Raw genomic sequence first — 27221 nt, forward strand, 5'->3', positions numbered from 1 at the left:
CTGTGTCAACGAAAATTCAATTAACAATCAAGAAGAAAAACGGAATTTTATTCAAGCCAAGTTGAGGCTCATAACCTGGAAGACAGACTCAGAAAACTCTGAGAACTGGTCCACCTGTTGAAGGCACAGCCATACATTTTCTAGACAAAGGATCGCACATCAAAATGACATACTGATAATCTGCATAAAGTTCACCAAGGATACATGGTCTAGGTAGTGCATACAAAGCGAGCAGCAGGTCACCATGACCCCCTGCAGAGCTTGTGCCCATTGGAGGCCACTTCTGCTCTCTGACTTTCCTGCCAGGACCCATCGTGGCTCCCCTCCCTGGTGATTGGTCCAGAGAGGGCCATGTGATGCCCACCAGGTCAGAAGTTCCTGGCGGGAGGTGATGAGTGACTGAGGAGAGGGAAGGTCATCCCTCCAGGCAGGCACTGCCCCTCCAGCTCCCCTTTTCCACACCCGCCCCTTTACGTCCCGCCCATGGCCCCGCCCCCTTATGTCCCTCCCACGGCCCCACCCCTCCACACACAAGCTTCCTGTCCCTGGCCTGGGCCGTGCTGCATCTGCAGCCCTGATGAAGCCCGGCTGCCTGGACTTTACTCCTTTTCCCAGTTTTGCAGGAATTTAGGTTTTATTTCATGTTTAATGACTACAGAAACTTGTTACAATGATTTTTATTTAATGCAAATGCAAGCGATCAATTAGTTGATGATTTCCAAGTCTGAGTCTTTAAGAAAAAGCAAAACAGAAAAAGGGTGGATAAGCCTAATTTGAATTTTCCTGGAAGTGATTCTTAATATTTGCAACTTGATTTATTTGAATTGGTGGATACAACAGCATAAGGGTCATAAAGTTCCCCGGCCTCACCAACAGCCACAAGCAGACCCTGTCTGCGCACAGACAGGTCAGGAATGACCTTCACCAACCGACCAGACACATCCGTCATAACCCTCATTCTACAGACAGGACAGGAGGTGCAGAGCATCGGATCAGCTGTCTCCAGAGGCAAAGCTGAGACCCCCGTGAGCCCCCTGCCCCCGCTGCCCCACATCCCACAGATCCAGCAAAGTGTGATCCTGTCGGGAGGACCCCACTGAATGTAGAAGCTTGATTCTCAGTCCTGATTACAGTTATAATGTCAGTACTTGTTGGCTTCTGAAACAGATTTTCCGTTTAGAACTGTTAGCCTTAACTACGCACTCAGGAATCACAGCTCACCCATCAGAAAGGGCTCTAAATGTGACCATGATCTTTGGCAGGTGGGACAGACTGTCAGGCCACCCACCACGCTATGATGAGCAGATTTCATGAAGGACAGCCTCTTCAAAGGACGGTGGACACAGCTTTGTGTTTTTAAGTGTAGTGGAAGCTTAGGAAACCACACTGCTCCAGCCATTTCTGGTAGTCAGTTTGTTTTTTCTGGGTTAGGGGTCTACACAGCCAGCATAGCCAGTACAGCACACGCTTTGTGACTGAGAATTGACTTTCCTAAGTGACGATTACCAAGAGTCCCTGGGGCCAGTCAGCGACCATGGACGCCCAATAGTGCAGACATAATGCGTGGGGCTACTAAAAGCAGCCCTTGGAAAGAGGTTTCAATTTTTCATTCACAAAGCAAATCAAGCTTCCTAATTAGCTACACATAGCTGGAAAGCTCAGCTCCTACTACACTGTAAGTCCTGCTTCCGCTTCCCTGCACGACCTTCGTCTCTGCTACAGGAACAGCTCAGCTGCTTTCTCTAGTTCATTCGTGTTCAAAGAACTCGTGGCAGGCAGTGGTCACCATGGCAACAAAAGCCATAAATTCCTGGAAGTCGCATTCGCCATCTCCATCGCTGTCCAGTGTTTCCATGACTTTGTCCACAACCTCCTGCTCTTTGATTTCCTAAGAGAAATAAGAGAAGTTGTCCAGCTTGTTTCTAAATGAAATTTAGGGCCATCAAACATGATCAGAAGTTGGCTGGCTTTAATAATTTGTATCATAAACAATTAAGACATGAAATGCAAAATGGCCAGGAAGATTTCTCCTGTGACCAGGAGCCCGTTGGCTGGCAGAAGTCTGTGGGGGTCTGAGCCTTATCTTCCACCTTACTTTAGGTCCAGTGGGGCCTGGGCTACTTAAAAAGTGAATGGAACAGCCAAGATCTGAAAAACTGCGGGTTGTTTGTGTTCAAATACCCAAAAGAGTACAGTCTAGATCAGACTGAACATATTCAATGCAAATGTCTTGAAAGCAAAAATGAACTTTAGGCCCCTGTAAGTGTTTCATTGTTTCTGTGTGTGGAAGGCCCTATAGTGAAGGCTTCCAGTGGATTTTCATGTTTTGAAAGTCAGTATTGGCTGAAATAACTCTTGGGAACATGTCCTAAATTTATTAACTTCTTGTGTCTTGTTGCCACTTGAGTTGCTTTCCAGGTGTCCTGAGACTTTTCCTGACACTCTGCCCAACGTGGAGAAATGTGAGTGGTGAAAGAGTCTCAGAGGAACAGACACAGTGCAGGGAAGATGCACACTGAGTGGACTGTTCCGAATAACCAGTCCGAGACCTTGGCCTGAAGAAGTCAAGCATAATGTACGATGGCTGCCTTGGATATAAAACATGTAAAAGACTGAGGTTCCTGTGGGGGTTGGGGGGACCTATAAACATCTGCTAAAAGATTAATTTCAATTACATGATAGACTTGCCTCCAAACAGAAACTACCTCATAAAACCAGGCCAACAATGTTCACCATACCTTGAAACACTTACTATGAATTACTTATCTTTTATAAATTGTGGTTCCCACATGTTAAGCTTTTTTCTATGTTTTAAATCAATAATTAATGACAGTTGCTGCACGTGTTGAGCTGCACTTGGCAAGCACTGTCGCATTTCATCCTTTCAAGAATTCTTTTTACAGAAGAACCTGGGACCTTCTGATTGTTAGGTTAGGGGGCAGGACTGGTGGGACGAGGTAAGGGAAAGTGTGCACGGGGCAGCTGCCACTCTGTGCGCTTGGATGCCTGAGAAAACCAGCCCCAGAACCGACTGGGGATCCCCCCCAAGCCTGCAGGCCACTTCCTCTGCCCTGTGAACAGCAATGGAGTGTTCAGGTGGGGGGAGGACAGGAGAGGTGAGGACCGGTGGGGTGGGAGAGCCCTGCAGACATGGGGACATGGGGCCTGGGGCTTGTCCTACACTGAGGCCCAGTTTGCCCAGGGGGGCAGCTCCGTGTGGCAGGGCCCTGGCGTGGGGCTCTCGTATCTTCCCCGGAATTAACTCCTGGTCAGACACGAGTGTACTGGCTCACTGTGTGGCCATTTCCTCTATGTGTGATCGGTCACGTCAGTGACCTTGGTTCTGGGCACCAGGGGAGGTCAGGTACCACGTGGACTGCAGTTCACTGCCTCGGGGACACGTGGGTGATGCAGCAAGACGCTGTGTCGTTGATCTGAGGGCAGTGGAGGCGGTCAGCGGGAGGGGGATCCCCAACGGGGCGCCTGGACACACGTCCCCCGGAAGCGGAGCTGCCAGGGCAGGACGGGGCTCCTCCGGCACCCTCACGCAGCTTCCCAGGCTCCCCCGCAAGGCCCCTCACCCCCACAGAGCCCCCTGCAAGGCCCCAGGGCCTCTGCTGTGATCAGCTTGTGGCCACTCAGTGACGCGCCGGGTCCTGGGGCCCGTGTCTCTCCCAGTATCGACTGAGCTGAAAGCGGCACCTTATGACCACAGGGCACGCTAGCCATGCAGGTAAAGCTGAAACAGTCTCTTCCCAAGAACAAAAACTTATTTTTAACAGCCTTCTTATACACTCACTGTGGCCCATGACAAGTCATGAGTATATTTTCCATCCCATTTTGTCATCATTATTGCTGTACATCCTTAGATTTTTCAGAGAAAAGGCAGTGTTATTTGGAACCTGTGCTTTTCCGTTTGACAGCACTTTTTCCTGGATGCTCCTGCTATACACAAAATGAAAACGGTGGGATCTACCTAAGCCAACCTTCGTACCGAGGGCTCACCTGTGCAAACACAGCTTCGGAAACAACCTAGGAGTCCTGACACCGACCTGGAACCACCTTCAGGGCCGCTCAGAAGAGAAAGCGGACAGGTGGCTTTACAGGCGGACAGGAGAGCCGGTTAACTTGTCCGTTTTAAAAAGACTCACCTCTAAAAAATGGGAAAGTTCACTGTTGATGAGCTCCTTTAGTTCCGATTTCTTCAGCTTGTGCTTGTCACCTTCCCTTCCGGAATACTGATGGAAGACGTCAATGAGGGCCACCACGGCCTTCTCCAGCTCAGACATCCTGGGGGCCACAAAGCAAGACGCCTTCTAGCACAGAACCGTTAAGGTGGTACCGACGCAGACCGCAGCCCCCAGGGGGCAAGACGGCCTTGGCTCACCTCCCCTTTCCGGCTCACAGTGGTGCAGCTCTCCCGGAGCCCCTTGGACCCACTCTCCCCCTCCCCCGCTCCCTTCTCTGTCCTCTGTTCCCATGTCCTCTGGCTTCTGCTTTGGCCAGTGGGAAACTTCAGCCAAAATATAGAGACAGAGCAGGGAGAGGCTCAGGGGCTGACTCCTCCCGCGTCCCTGGGAGGCCCCCTTTGCCCTGGCTGGGCTCCAAGATGAGGGTCCAGTGCAGGGGATCAAGCTGTTAGAATTAATTATGGTGACCAAGAGCCAAATGAGGATGTAAAAGTGAACAGTATTCCTATGTTGTGTCAATAAACAGAAAACATCGTGGAAAAGTGCTGTTTTACAGCAGCACACATATTACTAGGAATAAACTTAGCAAGAGAAGTGCAGGCGCTTCCGAAAGATACCAAGGTCATAAAATGTAGGCACTTCCTTGCCTTTGAATGGATATATAAATTTAACTCATTTTTTAAAACTCATTTTTAACAAAAACGTTTATGGCATTTTTTTTTTTTTGAATGGGTGAGAAACATGACCAAAAAACAGCTGTAAAATTCAACTGGGAAAACAAATGTGATAGAATTGCCACAAATTTTTTTGAAAAAGATCAAGGAAAGGTACCTTGACCTACCAGAAGCAAACACGTGTTACGTGGTCGTCTGATGAAGCTGTTGTAGGGGAGCAAAACTTGCCACCCCAGTGTCTCTATGGCAGGCAGATTATTTTGAGCTGAAAACAGTAAAGGCCCTGAGGACTCAGGAAGAAACTCTGAGCTTCCTCCTTAGCTGCCTGAATCAGAATTTAGATGGAGGGTTCTAAAAAAATAAATAAATAAAATAATCCAATACCCAAAAAAAAAGAATTTAGATAGAGGGCCTATTAGAGGAAGGGAGCCCTCACCAGAGATGCGAGGAAAGAATACGGGCGGGGGTGGGGTGGGGCAGCACTCTTAGAAATCTGAGTCCCCTCTGTGTCCCATCACCTCTGCAGGGCGAGGCCAACACTGCTTTACCAAACATTTGGTTTTCCATTTCCATTTGAATTGCTTTCCTCTCCTTTAAAGTCCCAAACTACTACCCCCAACATCCTTTTTTGTCTTTAGCTGATCATGTTATTTAAGGTGAGGGTTTTGGGCATCTTGGTGAGTGACTTGGTTTTCCTGCGTCTCTCTCGTGTATACAGGTTATTAAACTTTGGTTTGAGTTTCTCCAGTTAACCATCTCACATCTATTTAATTCTCACACCAGCCAGAAGAACCTAGAAGCGTAGAAGAAAATGTCTTCCTCCCTGACACCAGCTCTGAGGCCAGAACAAACAGTGCCGGAGGCTGGGCCACCGCCAGGCACTTTGTATTCATGGAAGCACTGCCTCCAGTGAACAGGAACAGCACCGTTTTTCTCCACTTATCAAAGTAGGAAGCTTCCGTCTTCTCTCCCAACCTGTACCTTATACCATGGCCTGCGACCTAAGGAAACAGCTGTTCAACCCTGGGAATCAGGCAGTTTACAAAGGACGCTTGTCAGTTGTTTCACGAAACTGAGATGCTCAGCCAGAGAAATTTGCCAACTTTTGGCCTTGAGTTCTAGTCATTAAAGAATCTTTGCACTGTCATAGTTAAAAATAAGTAAAAGAATTAGGTCTAATTTTTGAAAAACCATTCCCATGTTGAATATTATTTACATCTTAAAAATAAACTGGAATATAATATTTAAATTTTTATTTATTTCTGATTTTCAAAAGAAAAAGGATTGAGGATTTTTACCTTGGACTGATCTTTGCTAAATTCACCCTATCAATAATCAGTAAATTTTGTTTTGCTCTAAAGTCCCTAAAAATCAGATATATCACACGTAGATAGAACAATTCGGATGGATTAAAATCTTTAACATTTCATCCTTTATCCTTTGCACTCGTTTTCAATTATTAATTTTTTCAAAAGACACAAAACAGAAAACCCAAGAAACTTTTGCATGATCCTTATGCTTCATGATGATTTGGGGACGGGGCGGCTACATTACTTTTCGTGTGAAGGGTGACTAGCGGGATTTTTTTTTTTAAAGGAAAGGCATAAAATATATATCCCATATGCGAAAACTCCATAAAATGTGATTTCCTTCATCACCACACTACAAATTAACTTCTTAAAGGTTTTCCTGTTAAATTCTTCCCAATTGATGGTTCAAGGTTCTTTTAAGAGAAACGGAAATCAAATATCCTTGTCTCCCTTTCCCGTCCCTGCGTGAATGTTCCGCCTTCATCTTTTATTTCGAAGGCAAGAGACCTAACGCCCCCAGAAGGACAATCGCACACGACGCGGGCCCTCCGGGCGGGCGGCCCTGCCTCCCCGAGGGGCTGCAGGGCTGAGGGAGGGCACCGCACGCCGCAGCTGCTCCGGCTCCATCCGCGACTCGCTTCCCACCGGCGTCCGCGGCCTGGCGTCCGGGCGGCCCGGGGGCGGCGCCGGCTCGGAGCCTCAGGCCGCCCGCCCTCCCCCGCGGGCCGGCGCCGCCCCGGCCGCCCCGAGGCAGGGCCGGGCCCGTGCGCCGCGCTCCCGGGGCCGCCGGGCCGCCGTCTCCCGACGCGGGTCGCCACGAGCCGGCGGGACGGGCTCCGGCTGCCTGGAGCGGAGGCGGCCGCAGAGCGGCGGGGAGGCTCGCGCTTCTCGCGTGCGGCCGAGCATCCCGAGGGCGCTTTTAAACCACCGCCCAGCTCCCGAGCCCGCCCCCCGGGCCCTTCCCCCCGAGGCCGGCGCCGGCTCCCCGGGCGTCCTCACGTCAGCGCTCCTGGGCGGCCGCTCCGCTGCGAAACCCTCCCGGCTGCCGCGTCCTGTCTGGCGAGAGCCGGGCGGGGGCCGCCTCTTATCCGCTCTCGGGCGGGGGCGGGGCCCGCGCGGTCCCGCTGCCGGCCCGGCAGCCAATGGGAGCCGAGGACGGGGCGGGGCGGGGCCGGGGGCGGGGCCGGGAGGCGGCGGGGCTGCACACAGGGCCGCATTGACCGCGCCACCCGGGACTCGCCGAGGAGCCAGGCCTGCACTCGGGCCAAGGAAGGAAAAGGCCCGTGGAGCAGAAAGTGGGGAGTCAGCTTTCTGTGCTGTTTTTAAATGTATGCATGAATGCTGATGTTCCTCTAAAGGCAGGCTTGGGGGTGGGGAGAGGAGAGGAACTATTGATGGATTCCGACAAAGCCGGTGTGCCGCTGAGAGCCGCTGAATGCGAGGGATTCAGGGCCCGCGAGCCGATTTGCAGTGGGGAGGCCCCTGAGCTTCGCCCTTGCTCTGGCCCCACTCGCAGGCGGAACACCCGTGGACATCGCTATCCCGACCTAAGCCACGGAGCCCAGCGTCTGCAGGGGCTGAAACGTGGGGCGAATAGTTTAACATGATGGCCGGCCCGCACCTGGCGCACTCGAAGGCCTCCCCATCCCCCCGGGGTGTGTGGCCACACACTGTCAGAGCTGGACAGTGCCCCAGGCACGTCCTGTCCACGTGCTCTGGTTTAGGGGAGGTGCAGGCGGGGGGCCCTCCCTGAGGCCTCACAACCGGCCAAGGAAAGCCGATTCCGGACTCCCCGCTGCCGTCTTGAGCGGCACCCTACAGGCCTTCCTTTAGACCAATTATGCAAAGAGCCCTGGCCCCAGACTCATCAAGGGACGTCTGAGCCAGAATCAGGCCCTCTGCTCACCCGGGTTCACAGAGGCCGGGAAGGATCCGCACACGGAGGTGTCTGTGGACACAGCGGTCTTCCTCTGGGGACTTTCACTAGCTTTCCCTCTCGCAGTGGCCCTCACGCCACACGTAAGGGAGCCAGTAAGGGGCTCCTGCAGGGGTCGAGTATGTCTGTGTCAACTGTACATTCAGGAGCTGAGAAACAGCTATGGGGGCCTCTGTGCACCAGCTGCCCGCCCGCCCCCGCCCCCGCCGCCGCCGCGGGAGTTTGCTGAGACGGCCCCTGACCGTCCGCAGCAGAGTCCTCCTCTGCTGCTGGGCCCCAGTGCCAGTTTGTGGCCCCAGGACTTAGCATCAACTCAGAGCGCGTATCTGAGGATGCCATCCTGGGGGCCCCATAGCACCTGAAAGCCCATCTCATCCCGACAGGTGGCCCCTCTCCTCCCTCTGTGGGCCCTGGCCCGGGTGGGGACGCAGCCTGCACTTGGCTGTCCCAGGAGGCCGATGCTTGTGCTCAGAGGGCAGGCCCCGTGCTCAGGAGTCCAGTAGTCGGATGAGAAAATTCCAAACTATTTTTTTACCCCTGTGGGAGCAGGCTGGAACTTTTCTAGTGCACACTGAAGGGCACACCCAGGGTCCAGGTTGCGACTCTGGGGACATGGCTAGGCCTGCGGGGTGGTGCCTGGCACCCGTGCGAAGCCCCCAGTGCACAGCTGCTCCTTCCTTGCAGGCGGGCAGGTTCTGTGCTGTCCGTGGGGCAGCTGAGGAAGTGCGGCCCACAGCACGTGGCTCAGGTCCCACTTCACGGGGTGTGGGGACTGGCTGGGGACCAGGCCAGCCGACTTCAACCCGAGGCCCACAGCCCAGGCTATTCCAGGCCATATATCTGGGACAACTTCCCCTTCTTATCATGACAGTGAACCAGAAGCCAAGTGTCACCCCCGGGAAATCAATGCCCCCATCAAAGGGCTGACATAAGCAGAGGAGAGATACTGATCACAAGCCCATTTAACTTGCCCCTTTGGCCTGTGCAGAAGCTGCTGGGTCTGGGGGGCTGGCTGTGGACTCTTGCACATGCAACCCCTGCGGCTTCACCTGCAGCCACCGCGCCCGGTGGGGGCTCTCCCCTGGAGGCTGCGCCAGGTGGGGGGTCTCCCCTGGAGGACGCTGACCTGGCCCTGGTGCGCAGCTGTGGATTCACCAATGCCTTTTTCTTCAAACCAGTTTCCAAGGACCACCAGCAGCAGTTTGCTTTTACCTGTTAGAGCCAAAGGTGCACCCTCAGTGTCACCCAGGGACACGTCAGCTCTGCTCTAGGCCAGACGCTGTCTGCAGAGACCTGGGCCACCTGTGGGCCGCTCTGCTGATGACTGTGTGCTGCTGGGTCTGATCAGAGGTGGCAAGTTCTACAGATGCCTCAGTAACCCACATAAACCCTAGAGAGTGGGAGATAAGCCCCCCAGAAACGCAGGGCCCAGCACCTCAGAGACGTCTCTGGGGGTTCAGTGGTTCGGAACACAGTGAAATATCTCCTTCAAGTGAAAGACAAATTGCTACATCTTGTACTACCTGCCAGGAAAGGAAGCACAGCGCTTAGCTGAGGTCTGGGGAAATGACATACACCACGTACCACATTTGCAGGTGCTGTTTCACCTACAAGGCTGGCAGTGTCACATGCGGACCAGAGCAGAGTTAGCCTGTGGTACAAGCTATGTCACCACGAGTGCTCGGGACCCAGCAGATCCGATGGTACTCAGGGTGTCTGTGGTGCACTGGGGGTGGCATGGACCCTCTGGCCGCCCCAGGGGGAGACCCCAGCGCAGCGTTTCTGAATGTCTGTGTCCTCTTCAGCAGCTCCTGATTCTCATTTCAAGAGCAGCTTCTTGTGGCTGTCGGGCCTCCCGAACACCTAGCCCAGGGGCCTCAGGAGACCACACAGCCCACGTGTTGCCTGACCCATCGCGCCTTGGGGTTGGGGGTGTCACAGCACACCGAAGGCGAGCGCAGGAAACACACGCAGGTGCCCAGACTCCCTGGACACTGACTCCTGTGGCATCGCCTCTACTCTCAATCCACATCCATGGTCTCCTGGGTGTTTCTTATAACTTGAGCCTGCTTTATAGTGGGGTCTGCATGACGTGCTGGGACCACCCTGAAGTGGACAGAAGCAGCCGTGCAGCCCCACTCAAGGGTTACCCTGAAGGACACAGCGAAGGAAGTCCTCTCAGGGCAGCATGTGGAGCGTGGCTAGATTGGGAATCTGTATTAATTCATGGGTGGTCAGCAACTTGGAAGGAACAGGATTGCAAAACTGGCCCTAGGAAGGCTCTGGAAGCATGCGTGGATGGACCTCTCTGAAAGGGCAGTCTGTGAACACGTTCGTGCTCCGGGGGACGCCCACCGACGGCCGTGCCCTACAAAGAGGCTCTTCACAGTCAGGTGGAGAATGACTGCCCGTGGGTGTCGGCCAGCTCCGGCTGCAGCCACTCCAGAGCTCACTCCATGTGTCCACGAACAAGGTGGCCACGTGGCAGGGGTGGAGGCGTGCAGGACTCAGCAGCATGCACTCCCCTCACCGAAGCTGGCCCGGCCACAGCTGCCGCCGGGCGCTGGTCTGCCGGCAGCCAGGACGAACGCTGGTGACCGTGGTGACTGGCCAGACGCCTGGTGGCAGGTGGATTACGCTGGACCTCGTCCGTCACAGACGGAGTGGAGGCCTATCCTCATCGGAATAAACACACACTCTGGTTATGGATGTGACTTCGCTGTCTGCACTGCTGCTGCCGGCACACCATCCACGGCCTCCCAGAGCCTCCATTGCGATAGCACTGCATCTGAGCCCCTGTGTCTGAGCCAGGGACTCGATTCCCAGCAGAGAAGAGCAGATACCACACACCCCGTAACTCAGAAGTGGCTCACCCACGTGAAGAGCTGCTTGTGGCACCGGGCGGGAGGCAACATCCTGAAAGGATGGGTCTATAATCAGGATACGATCTATCTCTGAGTTAGGGACCGTTGTGTGACGCTGTGTGCCCCCAGAGCCAGAAGGCATGGGTCTGGGAATCGAGAATTAGAAGTATGAGTAGTCCTCTCACTGGTACACTTCATAACCTCCTTGCAGAATTTTTGTTTCTTGTCCTGGCAGCTTTGGAAGTCCTAGTCTCCAGAGGGGAAGGCTTCCACCAGGGCTCACAGCAGTGGTCCCGCTGAACTGGAAACTCAGCTTGCCACTGGCCACTTCGGGCTCCTTATGCTTCTGAACCAGCAAGCAAAAAAAGGGTTGATCTATTGGCTTGAGTGATTGATCCCAATTACCAAGGGGGGAGTTGTGTTACTGCTATAGATGGGCGGGGGACTTTGGAACCTGAGGATTTTCCGGGGCTCCTCTTAGTACTTCCATGAGCAATAGTCACTATTGCTGTTAATGAAAAAACAGAGCAACCAAAAAATGAATGAATTAAAGCAGAAGTATTGAGGACCCAGGCCTGGCAGGAATGAGGGTTTGGCCACTCTATCCAATAAGGAACCCAGAGCAGTTTCCTGATGAGGGTGGGGAGAGATGGGGTGGGTAGCTGGAGAAGGAGCTCACGGATGCTGACCAGGACCTCGGGACCAGGCACGCGGATGAGGGCTATAGCAGCAGCTTGTTATATGTTGTGTTTATCTGCTAACCATTTTCTTCCTCTATGTCTCCATTTTTATTTTATAAACAAGTTGTTGGAGGTTAGCATTTCCATTTAATCTTTAGGTAACTGAACTTTCTGTGGAATCATAAGTGAATTTGAGGACTGACCAACATAGCCCGTGATGGACACAATAGCTGTAGGGACTGTGCATCTTCTCATTGGGGGAGGAACTAGTTCACTTGTGACAAAGAGAGCTGTGTCTTCTTTAGTTGCTGCGCGGGAGTCCAGACATGTTGTAGAATGTGGCTGGGAGGCTGAGTACCAAACCGGGGGACTGTGCCTGATGTGGATTCATTGCCTCTCGGGTCCGGCTACCTTCAGCATCCTCTAATCAGGCCTCCTGGCGGCGAGCCTGACGTGATGCTTTGGAGGGAGGGCCGTCGAGGCCCTGCAGAAGGAAGATGCTTCTCTCCTGCTCCTGGTGGAACACATCTGCCTGTCCCATCCTCCTTCACTGTCCTTCACAGCATCTGCCGGCGGTGCTCGGCTCCAGGACATGGCCAGCGAGGGCTGCCCTTGCTGACCTTGCAGCCTTGCCTGGCGTGGAGGCCAGTTCACCCTGGTTCTTTGATGCACGTACTCCAGGCCCTGCATTCACATCAGCCCCCTTCCCCTGCAGCCCTTTAGATTCCTCTGTGCAGTTACTGTCCAATTTTAGGTTCCTAATCCTTTTTTATAAATGTCTTTTTCTGTCTGTCTTTCTTTTTCTTTCTTTCTTCTCTCTCTCTCTCTTTCTTTCTTTCTTCTTTCTTGGCTGTCTTTCTTTCTTGGGTCTTTGTTGCTGCACACGGGCTTTCTCTAGTTGTGGTGAGTGGGGGCTACTCTTCGTTGCAGCACGTGGGCTTCTCATCCCAGTGGCTTCTCTTGTTGCAGAACACGGGCTCTAGGTGCATGGACTTCAGTACTTGCAGCACATGAGCTCAGTGGTTGTGGTGCACAGGCTTAGTTGCTCTGAGGCATGCGGGATCTTCCCGGACCAGGGCTTGAACCCATGTCTCCTGCATTGGCAGGCGGATTCTTAACCACTCCACCACCTAGGAAGTGCCTTACAATTCTTTATGTTAAATTTGCCCTATTTGAATTACTGTGTGGTTTCTGTCTCTAGATTAGAACTAGGCTGATACACTAGGTGACAAGAAGAATAAGAGTTTATAAATTTTCTTACTACGCTTTTGTTAGTCTAAAGTGATTTCAACATGACATTGTTATACAACTATGATCCAATATAAAATTAAAATTAAAAAAATAAATCGCTACCTAAAAAATAAAATAATTTTAAAATTAAAAAAAATTTAAAAGATGCTATTAGGAAACAGTACATTTGGCAGAAAGGACAAAATGGAGGGGAAAAAAAAGCACTGATGCCAGAAATCAAGAGTTAAGTTTGGAGTATATAAAATCTCCCAAATGATGTGCTGTGAGCTGTTTTTTATCAACAGAAAACACTTTTGACATCAAATGTGTGGGTTTCCCCACATCAGTGCATTCTCCTACGCCAGCTGGGTGTCCATTCTGACACCATCCACCACAGATTAGGGGCTCAGTCCCACAAGACTGCCCCCCCTTCAGCAGTCACTGCAAGACTTGGGCCATGGTCGGCCTATAAACTGGGGGTCCCATGCACCCCTCCTCTGGTTCAGTGATTTGCTAGAGCAGCTCACAGAACCCAGGAAACATTTCACTTACTAGGTTACCAGCTTGTTGTGAAAGGGCACAACTCAGGAACAGCCCGATGGAGGAGGGCGGGGCCCGGTGTGGCGGAGGCGCGGAGCTCCCTGCCCTCTGGGGCCTTACCAACCCAGAGGCTCCCCGAACCGCTTCGTTTGGGGGTTTTGTGGAGGTCCTATGACACAGGCATTGGGTGGTTAAATCATTGGCCACTGGCGGTTAACTCAGTCTCCAGCCCCTCGCGCCTCCCTGAGGTTGGGGTTGGGGCTGAACGTCCAGCCTCTCATCACAGGGGGTTCCTCGGACAGGCGAGCCACCGGCCCCCTCCTGAAGCTCTCCCGGGGCCCTCAGAGTCACCTCATCAGCATAATCTCGGGTGTGGTTGAAAGGGGTTTATTATGAAAAACAAAAGATCTTCCTCTCAGCCTTGTCACTGCAGGAATTACAAGGGTTTTAGGAGCGCTGCTAGGAACCAGGGATGAAAACCAAATATATTTCTTATATCACAATATCACACAAGGTGATGAGACGTTGTAAATACAAGCAGGTCATCTATGAAAGGAATGTGTGTTATTGCCCAAATAATAGAAAACAACTTAGGGAGACAGAGCACCAACGGAGCTGGCTTTCGGAGTGCCCTCATTATGGGTGTTTTTCCAGCGGGCTGAGACCAAGGGGCTGCTGGGTGTTGGCCCTGGAAGGTGGGTGTCTACTGTGAACAGCACTGAAGCGACCCGCCTGGCTTTGGTGTCTCTACAGCCCAGAGCCATCTGCTTGGCTAGTGCTCACGGCATTGCTGAGAAATGCCCACCCTTTCCATCTGCGGAACTCTGGGGGTAACTGGGAAGCGGTGACAGAGGCACAGACCCTGCAGCATCTCCAGTGCCAAAGGCCGCCGAGGGACCTCTGGGGTGGGTCCACTGGCCGGGAGAGGTGGGCTCACGAGTGGGGGTTCCAGCATCAGTCACGGTGGGGAACGGGTCCTCTTCCCAGCAGGAAGGACTTCACCCAGTGCACGGAGATGATGGTGGGTCAACAGGACCCTCTCGGATGCACAAAGCTCCTTCAGGCTCTTCCTCCTTCAGCCCAGGCTTCATCCACCCAGCAAACCCTTAGCACCAAGTAATTCAGTACCAGACCCAAGCCTAGCAGAGTCGGCTCAGGGGCAGGAAGAGTCACTCTGGCTTGAGTTTTCCAGGAGGAAAGGCCTTGGGCAGTGACATTGTTTTCTTGCACAAAGGACAGTGCCATCCGCCACCAAGCTGCTCACGAGGTGGGTCACAGTGACCCATGCCCATAGGGAGAAAAGGGTGCCTGTGTTCCAAACGGACGTGGGAGAAGGGACAAAAGGCTTCTGTTGCAGTCAATGTACGTGTCAGGAGATGAGAACTGATTGCCTTTCCTACTCTAGAGCGCGCTGCTCCGGCCAGCAGCACTGGAGCTGGAGTCTGGAGCTGGGTTCAAGTCCTGTCTCTGTGGATAGAACTTGGGCAAGGGACTTAACCTTCCTCAGCCTCAGTAAAAGAGGGGGAAATGTGTGCACGTGTGCACACACGTGTGTGTGTGCAGTGTGCTGTGCCTGATGCACCCAATTAATGGTCCTTATCGACAGAAAAGTTACTGTTCTTGTCGATCAAAAGAACCTGGAACTGTTGGGTGAACTGTCGGTGGTACAGAAGGCAGACAAAGCAAAGCAAAGGACCGCAAAGAAGAGACGGGCAGGGATTTCTTTCTGAGCCTGTACATTAGGGTCCAAAAGTGCCGAATGAGCTCACTGGCTAATTTAGAAAACTCTGAGTCCAGGAGGCCCCAGTTTGGCCGATTGCGATAGAGCGTCTGTATGTCATGGCTATCATGTTTTATTACTCTTACACCACATCAAATTCCACGAATTCGTTTAGTTTCTAACCAGTCACCCCAGAGTCAGAGCTCCCTTCCAGAAGCGCAGGCTCAGCGTGAGCAGAGCTGGCAGCTGCCACGATGCTGGGTTTGCTTTGGACCCATGGCGACGTCAGGGCCCAGCTCAAGACAAGACAGCTTTTGTTTTTGTTTTTGTTTTTGAGCTTTTTTTTTTTTTAATTTTGAGAAGGCGCTGGAGGTTGGAGCACAGCAGCACGCCCCCCACGAAGCTGCTTCCTCAGCCTCGCTTTGTGCCTGTGGTTTGCTGCTTTGGAACTGTGTCCCGGGGTGTGAGAGACAGTCACTGATGCCGGGAAGGCGCCCGGAGGGGACTGGCCGGTGCTTCCGTGGTAGAACCGGCGCAAATATTTATCTGACTGTACTTTGTATAACTTTTAAGGACTCAGAAACTTGTGAAATAAAATTCATTTTTATGGCAAGACAAGACAAATTTAAACATAAAAATTCTTCTCTGCCCTCTGGCCCCCGCCTGTGCATCGTGTATCTGTGTTAGGCATTGACCAAACCTCCCCATCGGCAGGAAGACCCACTCAGCCTTAAGCAGCAATGTTCTCCCAGAACCAAGACAGCTCATTGCAGGTAACGCTCCTTCTTGATCTTACAAAGGGTCACATGATACCCACCATGATGGTGCTCAAATCTGGATGATGTAAACTCTCAATAATACATCATTTAATGTACAGCCATTTGAGACAAAGGACCCTTTGTCTCAAAAAACTTACATAAACTGTCTTCACTTTTAGCAGGCAGGGCAGTTCTCAGGGCTTTCTGAGACACTCTTCCTGGGTTATAATCCTCAAATTTGCCTTGAATAAAATTTTCCAATTCTTTCTTAGATTGACTGATTAATTTTTCATTGACACCATAAAAACATGTCAGGTTTAAGGTTAAAAAAACCCACTAGATTGGCCTACTTGGTTTTGTTACTCAATGGGAATGTTTTCTGTTTAACTGCTCTGTAAGCACTGCACGTTTTACAGGCTTGTCCCACGCGGGCCCAGCACAGCACACAGTGTTCAACCACATCGAAAACCTACTCAACTGAGTGTTAAAATTAGTCAATAATGAGGATTCCTACACCTTGTTTTAAAAATAACTCTGTGGGACTTCCTAGGTGGCACAGTGGTAAAGAATCCACCTGCCAAGGCAGGGGACATGGGTTCGATCCCTGCCCTGGGAGGATTCCACATGCCACAGAGCAACTAAGCCCGTGAGCCACAACCATTGAGCCTGTGCTCTAGAGCCTGTGAGCCACAACGATTGAGCCCATGTGCCACAACTATTGAAGCCCACGCACCTAGGGCCTGTGCTCCACAACAAGAGAAGCCACCACAATGAGGAGCCTGCACACCACAACGAAGAGTAGCCCCCGCTCTCAGCAACTAGAGAAAGCCCGTGTGCAGCAACAAAGACCCAACACAGCCAATAAATAAACAAAATAAATACATAAAGAAACTTAAATAAATAAATAAATAAATAAAATAAAAATAACTGTGCAATTGAACCATCTCCAACAAGAATGATCTAAGAGGTGGGAATGAGTTAACTTATTTAGAGATTTAAATAAACAATTTACCAAACAAAATAGAGAATATTAAAGATAAGAACCTGTAAATCCAGCAGCCTAGTTCCTAGCAATTTTCCTACTGCAGGACAACAATATTTTTTGCTTTTTAAAAGCAAACTAAGTTAAAGACATTGTAAAGATTTGGCCCTATATTTAAAATTTTAGTATAACTGAAATATATCCACAGGTATATTTATTATCTAATAGTACAACTGAGTGCTAATATAAATAAAAATGTAAAGAATATTTGGGTAAAATCATAGGAAGGATAAACTATTTTTGGAAATGAAAACAGCGTAGCCTCCATAATAGAATTGAATAAGTTGATACAGGTCTTATGATATGTGGATTACCCACCAGCAAGGTGGTCCCAGGATGGTCAGCCCCTCACACAGCGGCCACCATTCCCCAGAGGAACGTCCGCCAGAACTGGAGGACATGGCATCCAGTGCTGTGACCTCATCTCAGAAGTCATGGGGGCCCCTTTGTCATTTCCCGTTAGTTGCAAGCAGGTGGAAGGCCAGCCCGGAATCACCGGGGGAGATGGTGAGGTGGCCAGGACACACGGGAGAAGAGCATGTGAGAAGGGAGACAACACACCCTGCCCCTGGCCAAACTGCATGTACATGCACAACAAACCCCCCAGACCTTCCAGGCCACACCCAACCGGGGCAGCCAGGGCCCCAGGATCTGGTCCACGTGCACGGGGCCTCCTGGAACGTGACTCCTCCAGCACAGCTGCTTGACGATGTTTCCTTCTCAGTTTAAAGACTGTGACCTAAAGAGGCACGTTCCTTGGCTCCAGCCTCTCATCCACGTCCAGTGGGGGAACAGTCCACTCTGAAGGGGAAATGGGAGGCACAGGGCGGCACCGTCCAGCCCAGCACGTGGCACGGCCCTCATTAGGCCCTGTGGTGCCCAGGGGTGGCTCCGTGGCTCTCAGCTTTGCCCCCTTTCCAGGCTCTGAGTCATTCTTCCTTCTCTGCCAGCGGCCTGGAGAAGTTCAGGGTCCAAATGCCTCTTTCCATTTTGTGCTGTCTCTGGTTCTTCCAGTGCAAGCTGCTGTGCATTCTGCTGGTATTATTCTCTTACCTGTGGGTTTCCTACAAAGTTCGTTGGTGTTCATGCCATCTGACAAAACCTACTCCTGAATCTCTTCGAAACAGGACCTTTTCTAATTGGCTGCCATGAGACTTCCGTGACCAGTGACCTCAGGTTTGGAGGCTGATTGACATAAGAGCATTGGAGGGCCCCGTGTGCAAGGTTCACAGAAGGCCTTTGCCCACCTGAATGGGTCTAGGAGGCACCAATTAAACTGTTTTGGAGTCTTAGAGGGTCTTAGGATCCCACCTCATCTTGCTTTTCCTCTGAAATCACACTTCCCCGACAGAGCCATGGGTTCAGCCCTTGCCCCGAGCTCCCTCTTTCCTGCAGAGTCTTCTTCTGGGAGAAATGGGGGCGATAGTTTCTTTTTTTTTTTTATAAATTTATTTTATTGGCTGTGTTGGGTCTTTGTTGCTGCACGTGGGCTTTCTCTAGTTGCAGTGAGCAGGGGCTACTCTTTATTGTGGTGCGCGGGCTCCTGATTGCGGTGGCTTCTCTTGTTGCAGAGCATGGGCTCTAGGCGTGTGGGCTTCAGTAGTTGTGGCACATGGACTCAATAATTGTGGCTCATGGGCTCTACAGCGCAGGCTCAATAGTTGTGGCGCACAGGCTTAGTTGCTCCGCGGCATGTGGGATCTTCCTGGGGCAGGGATCGAACCCATGTCCCCTGCATTGGCAGGCGGATTCTCAACCACGGCGCCACCTAGGAAGTCCGATAGTTTCATTTTTGAGCCAGTCATGGTTCCTTTCTAGCTCTTCTAAATTCTGCTTGAAAATTGGATAACCCTCCTCGAGCTCCCCTCTCCCTGACCGCTGCTTAGACGTGCGGTTGTACTACAAGAGCCCCACTGACCCTGACACTGCCCGGAAGCCACTTCACCCGTCGTGGCGTCAACTCCGCTTCCACGCAGGCCACCCTGGCTTCCCACAGCTGAGTGACAGGGGCTCTTTCCTCCTGCTTCCAGGAGCACCTCCTTGCTGTTCTTGCCTTGGCTGACGGCGTCCCCACCCCCAGGTGTGCAGGCCCTCCCAGCGTCTGCATTATTTCAAGCTAGTGCTTTAGGCTCCTGTTCTGGCAGCACCCATGTCGAAGCACCAGACTCCACCCCAGTTCCCACTGCAGCACAGGAAGCCGCCAGCGGACAGCGTAAAACCCTCAGCCTCCTCCGTATCCACCCCAGGCACCACAGTCCGGTCGTGGCTCCGGGGTGCGGGGCCGCAGCTAGGAAGCCGGGCACAGGGCAGTGGCTCAAATGGTGGCACTGAGCCACCTGGCACCATCCTCAGTCGCACGTCTGGCACCTGTGTGTGTCCCCGAGTGGTGGGTCTGGAGAGCAAGCAGAGGATGCTACGCGGCCTCCTGTGAGCTGGCCTCCGAGGTCACGGCTGGTCTCCTGTTCTATTGATTACAGACCACCCAGCTTCAGGGAGAGGAATGTGGTGGGACCAGTGTCAAAGACTTTACAGCTGTTACAAAAAAACCACAGTTTACCCTCCAGCCACAAATCACTTACAGGCAGGGGAAGACACACATCCTTTTAAAGACATTGAAAGGTTAATTTCAATTGCAGTGTACTTTACATCGTGTGGCTTACGTAGTAGATGACACACATTTTTACTCTTTTAAAGATACAGAATTCTCTAGGACCCCAGAAGACCCCTCACGCCCTCCCCATGAACCCTCCTCGCACTTCTCTGTTGCGGTACCTATGCAATCTTGAGGGGGGGGCCACGTACCTATGAGGGGAATTGTTGAATCTCAGGACAGGCGTGTGTTTAACTTTACCAGAAGCTGCCAGATAGCTTCTAACATAGTTACACCAGTTTACACCCGGCCCCCGCCACCACCCCCAACACTGTATATCTCTAATCACCAACACTTCAGTGCTTTTATTCTTTTAACCATTCTGTTGGGCATGTGGTGACATCTCATTGTGGTTTTAATCAACATTCCTTGATGTATCTATTAGCTTTTGCTGAATACCAAGCTGTCCCCAAATTTAGTGTTTTCAAACAACAATCACTTAGCCCACGATTCTGTGCATTGGCTGTTGGGATTTGTTCAGCTGGGCAGTTCTCATGCCGGCCTCGTCTGGACTCACTCCTGTCTGCAGTTACTACTGCTCAGCCAGGTGGCTTTGGTTCTGGAGGTGAGAGTTGTGAGGTGTGCACGTGTGCGTGGTGCGTGTGTGCGTGTATCTGCGTGTGTGTGTTTGTGTGCGTGAGTTATTCGCCCACCCACCTCTGCCCATCCAGCAGGCTTACCTGCACCTTTTCACCTGGTGTTACAGGTGTCAAGAGCATGAGATTGGAAACTCAGAAACTGCACAAGGTCACTTTTGCGACTTCTTTGGGTACATTGCAAGGTCAGCCCAGATTCAAGAGGTCCACTTCTTGCTGGGAAAAACTGCAGAGTGCTATGGCCATTTGGGGGTAAAAATTAAAGAGAAATGTTGTCTAAAGTGGAGTTGGGAAGCCCTGAATGGGGAGTGCCCACGCCCGTCCCTTCCCTTGCAGCTCGGTTCACATTGCTGGGCAGGAGGAAGCTGACTTTACCACCAGCAGGAGAAGGAGGCTTTTCTCTCTGCCCAGCAACAGCCCGGCCAATGAGAAACTGTCACCCTGAAGGCTCCCTTCCCTCCAAGGGACTTTCCCTCAAAGCAGCCCCTCCCAGCCCCCCTCTTTTCTGTGAAGCGACCCTCCTCTCCTGTGTTCCCTGGATTTGCCTGTGGTTTGCCTCAGCCTGCATGTCCTGAGTTGCAATTCCTCTGCTGTTCCCAAATAAATCCATTTTGCTGGTAAAATAACTAGCTGTTTTATTTTTCAGGACAACGTTTGCAGTCTCCCACACTTAGCATTCAGCCGCAAAATATTTGCATTCCTTAAACATAAAGTGTTTGCTCACCTGATCCCAGGACCCCACCCCCTGCCAGAGTCTCATCCAGCTTGGCATCAGGCTTGAAGTTCAGGGCCTCATGGTCTCAGTCAGCTCTAGGAGTCGCGCGGGCCCCCGAGCAGCATCTCCCCTTGTTCCAGAGACTTGTGAGCTGGGAAGACAAGTCGTCTGTGTTTCCTGCGCACACACCCAGCACATGCTGGTGAGATGGGAGGGTCCGCACGAGAGGCCCTCCCATTCACGCAGGGGTGGAGCACGTGTTCTTACCCGCTGGCCACAGCCCTGACATCCGCAGGGCCACGTTCCCAGAGTCCCTGGTCCGGGGAGTAAGCGTGTTTGGGTTTGAGCCTGGTTCTACTCCTCAGAGGCCGCGCCCCAGAATGAGACCCCCGCTGCTCCCTGGGAGGGCACACAGCCCCCTGTCTTTCCTTTCCTGACTCCTCAGCACAGAAAGCTGGGGTCCACGGCAGCCTTGTTTCGTTTTGAACTATCTCAGTCCCTTTTAGTCCACGCTGGTCGTGCTCTCGCCAGCGTAGGTTTCGTGATCAGTGTTCACGGTGTGAAAACGCGGCAGCTTGCATATCCATTCTCCTGGTCAGGGACATTCAGAAGGGTACTGACTTTCTTGTTATAAAGTTGCTATTAACGTTCTTGGGCAAGGCGTTTTTTAACACACGCTTTCCCTTCTTTGGACGGAGAGCTTGGAGTTCTTGTATTGGGCCCGGGGGAGGTCGGTGTGACCCGCCACATTCAGATGCTGTGGTTCCAGCCCCGGTGTGATTGCACGTGGAGATGGGCCGGCAGGGGGACAGCGTAGGTTCCATGAGGTTATAAGGGTGTGGCCCTGATTCGACAGGGCTGGCGTCCTTGTAAGAAGGGGAGGATGCACAGAGGCCTGTCTCTCTGTGCCCCGTGAGGACACAGCGAGAAGGCGGCCGTCCACACGCCGGGAGAGTGCTCACGGGAAGCGGGTTTGCTGGCACCTGGATCGTGGACGTCCAGCCTGAGGCAAAATAAATGTCTGACGTTTAAGGCGTCCAGCCTGTGGTATTTTATCATGGCCAGAGCCGACTGACACACTGTGTATAACTTTATAAGAGGAGCCCGGACCTTTTCCTGTCGCGCCTGCCGTATTCCATGCTCCCGCAGTAGTGTCTGGTACATCAGGTTGCGCCACATCTGTGCTGACGTCTTTTAAATTTCAGGCATTCTGTGTAAAAGTATCTCATTGGAGTTCTGATTTTCATTTCCCCAGCAACTAGCAATACTGAGGAATTTTTCGTGTACTTTATTGACTACTTGTATATCTTCTTTCATGAAGTGTCAGTCATTTGCCCATTTCTATTTGTTTATTAATTTAGTTTTTGGGTTTTAGGAATCATATGTTTTGTATACAAACCTTTTGACAGGTAGATGTTTTGCAAATACTTTCTCCCAGTCTGTGGTTTGCTTATCCTTTTAAAACTTCTTTTTCATTTTTATACAACTTTAAAGGCTACTTTCCATGCACAGTCACTACAGAATACTGGCTGTATTTCCCGTGTACGACACACCCTTGCAGCCCGTTACACCCAGCAGCGTGTACCCCTACGTTGCCCCCCATACTGCCCTCCCCCCACTGCTGGCTGCAAGCTCTAAGTCTGCTTCTCTCACATTATAGTCACAAGGTTGTGTATTTTTTAGATCCCACATATAAGTGTATCATACAGTATTTATCTTTCTCTAACTTATTTCACTTAGCATAGTGCCTCCAAGTCCATCCATGTTACTGCAAATGGCAAAATTTAAATATATTGAATTTCCAATATGTGAACATGGAATCTCTCTCCACTTATTTAGATCGTTCAGGAATCTTCTCAGCATTTGAAAACTGCTCTAGCGTACAGCCTTGCACATGCTTTTGTTAGGTTTATTCTTCAGCATTTCACGTTGGTGGTCTCTCTGGCCAGCCTCAGCCCACCCACACCGCCATCAGCTGGAAGTGCCTGGGCCGCACCCGGGCCCGCACTGTTCGTGGCAGCCCCCACAGACGTTTGCCAAGGTTGTGCCAAGGCTGTGGCTGGAGCAGCCCTTGGGGTTCTCGGTTCTCCTGGGACTGCAAGACGCACCTCAGCAACGACCACCAGGGAGCTCTGAAAAGACAAGTGTTGTTACTCACAGGTCCTGGAAGGTACACGGCCTGCCCAGGGCACACAGTCCGGTCGCAGTGTGGGGTGGGGAGGGAGGTGGAGAAAGAGAGCCCTCTCTCTGGGGTTCTGCCTTTATTGGGGTCGAGCGTAGGGTCTAGAGTTTTTCGGATTCACTCGCTATTGGTGAATTTAAAATGTAAGGGTGGCAGTTAAGGGGCAGGAAGGGAAAAGCAAGCCATCAGAGTCGGTTACCTAGGTCGACCAGTGTTTCCCGAACAAGGGAGCTCCACGGGTGGGGTGGCCTGACTTTCACTGAGGTGCGTCGCTGGCGGCGCGCTTTGCTGGGATGGATGTCTCTGAAGTAGACGCCTGAGCCACGCACAGTGTGACGTCAGGCGCTCACCTCATATTCAGAAAACACTGCCAGGTGCTTATACTAAAATGCTATTATAAATGATTTTTTTTAAAAAGTTCATTTTTGATGTTTTGCCCCTAATAAATCAAAACACACTTATTTCTCTGGGTTGATCTTGCATCCCATAATCTTGCTAAATTCACTTATTTGTTCTAATTGTTTTGTAGATTCCTTAGGCTATTCTATGCAAACCTGCTAATCATCTGTGATTATACATAATTTTATTTCTTCCTTTCTAATACTTATTACTTGTATCTATTTATTACTTTACTCGTGTCGACAAAAAATTAATCCGCCCATCTAAGAAAGAGATGAAAAATTTTATTCGAGCCAAGTTGAGGATTGTAACCAGGGAACAGTCTCTCAGAAAGCCCCGAGAACTGTCTCACCTGTTAGAGGTCAAAGCACAGTGATATAGGCTTTGGAGCGGGAGGGCTGTACGTTAAATGATGTAGTTTACACTCTCCAGATCTGTAAGTACAAAGTCGTGGGCGTCGTGGCCCCTCACAAGATGAAGAAGGGACGTCACCTGTAAGGAGCTGCCTTGTCGGTGCTGGGAGAATGCTGCTGTGCGGGCCGAGCAGGTCTTCCCGCTGATGCGTCAGGGCTGGGTCAGCGCGCAGCGCAGATGCACAGAGCACAGTGCGGGGAGACGGCGGCCAGAGGGCACAGAAAAGTTTTGTGTTTATACATTTTTCTTGTTTTGCCATAAACTATGAATTTTATTTCACACTTGCCTTATTGTGCTGACCAGGATTTCCTATAAAATGTTAAACAGAAGTGTGAAAGTGGATACATTTACCTTGTTTCTAATGAAAACTTTTACTATAATGTCATTAAGTATGATTTCAGTGATAAGGTTTTTGATAGGTGGTTTTTTACAGATAGAAGATGTTCTGTTGTTGCTGAGATTAAAAAAATGATGATTGAGTGTTGAATTTTGTCAAATTCTTTATTTATTGCAATAATCAATATGATTTTTCTTCTTTCTTCTGTTAAAATGGTGAGTTACATGGGTTTCAAGTGTTGGCCTAATTTTGCATTACTGGGATGAATTCCACTTAGCCATAATGTAGCGCCCTCTGTATACGTTGTTGGGTTTGATTTGCTAATATTTGGTTAAGGATTTTTGCATCCATTTTTATGAAGTATATTGGTCTGTAATTTTCTTTCCTTGTATTTATCAAGTGTTTGTATAGAGTTATATTTGCCTCATAAAACAAATTGAGGTGTCCATGCCCTATTTTCTTAAGATTTTGTTTAATATTGGTGATACAATAAAATCCATATTTTATGGCAAGACAAGAAAAATTTAAACATAAATTTTTTCTCTGCCTGTTTGGGCCTCTTCCCTCCCTCTGAGTGTGTGTTGTGCATCTGCATTGACCACACCTTCTCAGGAGATGACGCTCCTTCTAATCTTGTAAAGGGTCACAGTAACCCACTGCTCACTTTCTATTGCTACATGCAGCTGGATTCTGTGAACTGTCAATATGTCATTTAATGTACAAACTTTCATCTCAAAAACTTATATATAACTGTGCTTTTACTTTTAATGGGTGGAACAGTCCTCAGAGCTTTCTGAAAGACTGTCTCCTGGGTTATAATCCTCAGGTTGGTTTGAATAGAATTTTCCCTTTCTTTTGTAGATTCACTATTGATTACTTTTTTTGTTGACATTTGTGTTATTTCTTTTTTACACATTTGATAGAATGCACCCGTTAAAACATTTGGGGCTGGAATTTTCTTTGTGGGAAGGTTTTGTGTAAAGTTTAAAATCTCTCTCTCTGTATATATTTTATTTTCTCCTGAGTCCGTATTGGGAGGTTATGCCTTTAAAGGAGTTGCCCATCGCATATGTTATCAGATGTATTGGCACAAAGTTGGTCACGGTCTTCTGCTCATCTTATTAACACTGGTGTCATCTGGGATGAAGCCACTTTTTCATTTCTAATATTGATAGCCCCCTCTTTTTCTCTTCATAAATCTTGCTAGGACTTTGTCAGTTCTGTTCATTTTTTTCAGAGAACCAACTTTTGTCTTTGTTAAACTTTTTCTATTATTTCCTCATTCATTAATTTGTAAGTTTAATATTTCTTTCTTTGATTTACTTTGATATTGATTTGCTTTTCCTTTATTTTTAAATGTTATCTTCTTAAGTTGAAAGTTTATATCGTGGGTTTAATTTTTCTTCAATTCTGACATAAACACTGAAAGCATCCATTTCTCTCTAAGCTCTGCTTTACCTGCATCCCTCCAACTTTAACATGTGTAATCTTAGTCTGAGTGGGCTGTTATAACAAAAATACCGTAAGCTATGTGGCTTATAAACAACTAAACATGCATTTCTCACAGTCGTGGAGGCTGGAAGTCCAAGATCATGGTGCCCACTTCTGGTGTCTGGTGAGGGCTTCCTGGGTCACAGACGGCTGTCTTCTCTCTGTGTCCTCATGTGCAGAAGGGGCAGGGATCTCTCTGGGATCGCTTTTATAAAACCACAGATCCCATTCATGAGGCTCTACTCTCATGCTCTTATCTCCTCTGAGATGCTCTGCTTCTTAACACCATCACCTCGGGGTCAGGATTTCAACACACGAGTTTCGGATGATGCAGACATTCAGTCCACAGCAGTATATTTTCATTAAAGTTCAATTTGAAATTAAACATAATCTCTCTCTGGTTTCTTCATTTCACCCATGGATTATTTAGATGTATGCTCCTTAATTTCCAAATATTGGGACTTTTCTAGATTTCTCACTGTACTGATTTCTAATTTTATTTCTCTGTGGTCAGAGAACATACTCTGAGATTTCAATCTTTGCAACTTACTGTGACTTATTTTATGGGCCAGTCTATGGTCTATCTTGGTTAACATTCCATGTGACTTTAATAATAAGGTGTATTCTACAGTTGTTCGGTGTATTACTTTGATTGTTAATTAAGTCATGGGTGTGATTGTGTTGTTTGATCTTCTGTACCCTTACTATGTGTGTGTTTGTGTTTGTCCAGTTGTTCTGTCAGTTACTAAAGGACAGATAATGTTTGATGCTATTCACTGCTATTGTACATGAAATTTTTAGATTGCAATTTCCAACTGTTGATTGTTACTGTATCAGGCCTTCATCTAGGGACCTTAGAAATTTACTTATTGATTGTAATACTTTATCTGTAGATTACCTTGGATTATCTGCATACACAATCATGCCATCTGTGAATATTGATAGTTTTACTTTTTCCTTTCAATCTTTACATTCTTGGTCTTTCTCTAGCCTTCTTGCTTTGGATAAGGCTGCCAGTGCACTGCTGAATAGAAACCTGAATCCAGGAAGAAAGCATCTGCCATTTTGTTATTAAATATTATCTGTGTCTCTTCACAAAGATATTTCTTTTTAGTTCCAGTTTTGTGAGAGTTTAGTGGGTGTTGAATCTCATGAAATGTTTTTTCTGCACCTATGTAGATGCTTATATGTTTTTTCCTATAATCTGTAATGTGCGAATCACGTTGATTTTTAATTACTAAACATTCTTTCTTTCCTACAATGAATCACACTTGACCATGATATATAATCACTTCATATATCACCGGACTGTTTTTGCTAATGTCCAGTTGAGGGACACACGACATGGGAGTTGTGAGTTAGGTTTTACTCAGGGTCTTGCTGAGCATCATAGTTCGGAAGGCAGCCTCTCAGGGGCTCTGAGCGAACTGCTTCTGAGAGGGAGGGGAGGAACCAGTCTACATACGATTGTGGCCTGTGAATACATGCAGTCA

The 27221-nt window shown here is 49.8% G+C and overlaps 1 protein-coding gene across 1 annotated transcript; it reads right to left on the minus strand.

The window, feature by feature from the left end:
• Positions 1-612: 612 nt before the first annotated feature.
• On the minus strand, positions 613-7220 carry S100B (S100 calcium binding protein B). The gene is made up of 3 exons (XM_057697992.1): positions 7174-7220; positions 4152-4290; positions 613-1888 (listed from the first exon to the last, which is right to left on the minus strand). The coding sequence occupies exons 2-3, from the start codon at positions 4287-4289 to the stop codon at positions 1748-1750; spliced, it is 279 nt and encodes a 92-aa protein (XP_057553975.1). The 5' UTR covers position 4290; positions 7174-7220; the 3' UTR covers positions 613-1747.
• Between the last annotated feature and the right edge of the window lie 20001 nt (positions 7221-27221).

The sequence above is a fragment of the Hippopotamus amphibius genome, chromosome 10 (assembly GCF_030028045.1).
Source record: "Hippopotamus amphibius kiboko isolate mHipAmp2 chromosome 10, mHipAmp2.hap2, whole genome shotgun sequence".
NCBI classification, from domain to species: domain Eukaryota; kingdom Metazoa; phylum Chordata; class Mammalia; order Artiodactyla; family Hippopotamidae; genus Hippopotamus; species Hippopotamus amphibius.

Bases quoted from the DNA above. Each gene is read 5' to 3' on its own strand.
- S100B (XM_057697992.1), bottom strand. From the start codon at position 4,289: ATGTCTGAGCTGGAGAAGGCCGTGGTGGCCCTCATTGACGTCTTCCAT. The intron at 1,889-4,151 runs GTGAGTCTTTTT...TATTTCTCTTAG, and splicing joins AACTTTCCCATTTTTTAGAG to GAAATCAAAGAGCAGGAGGT.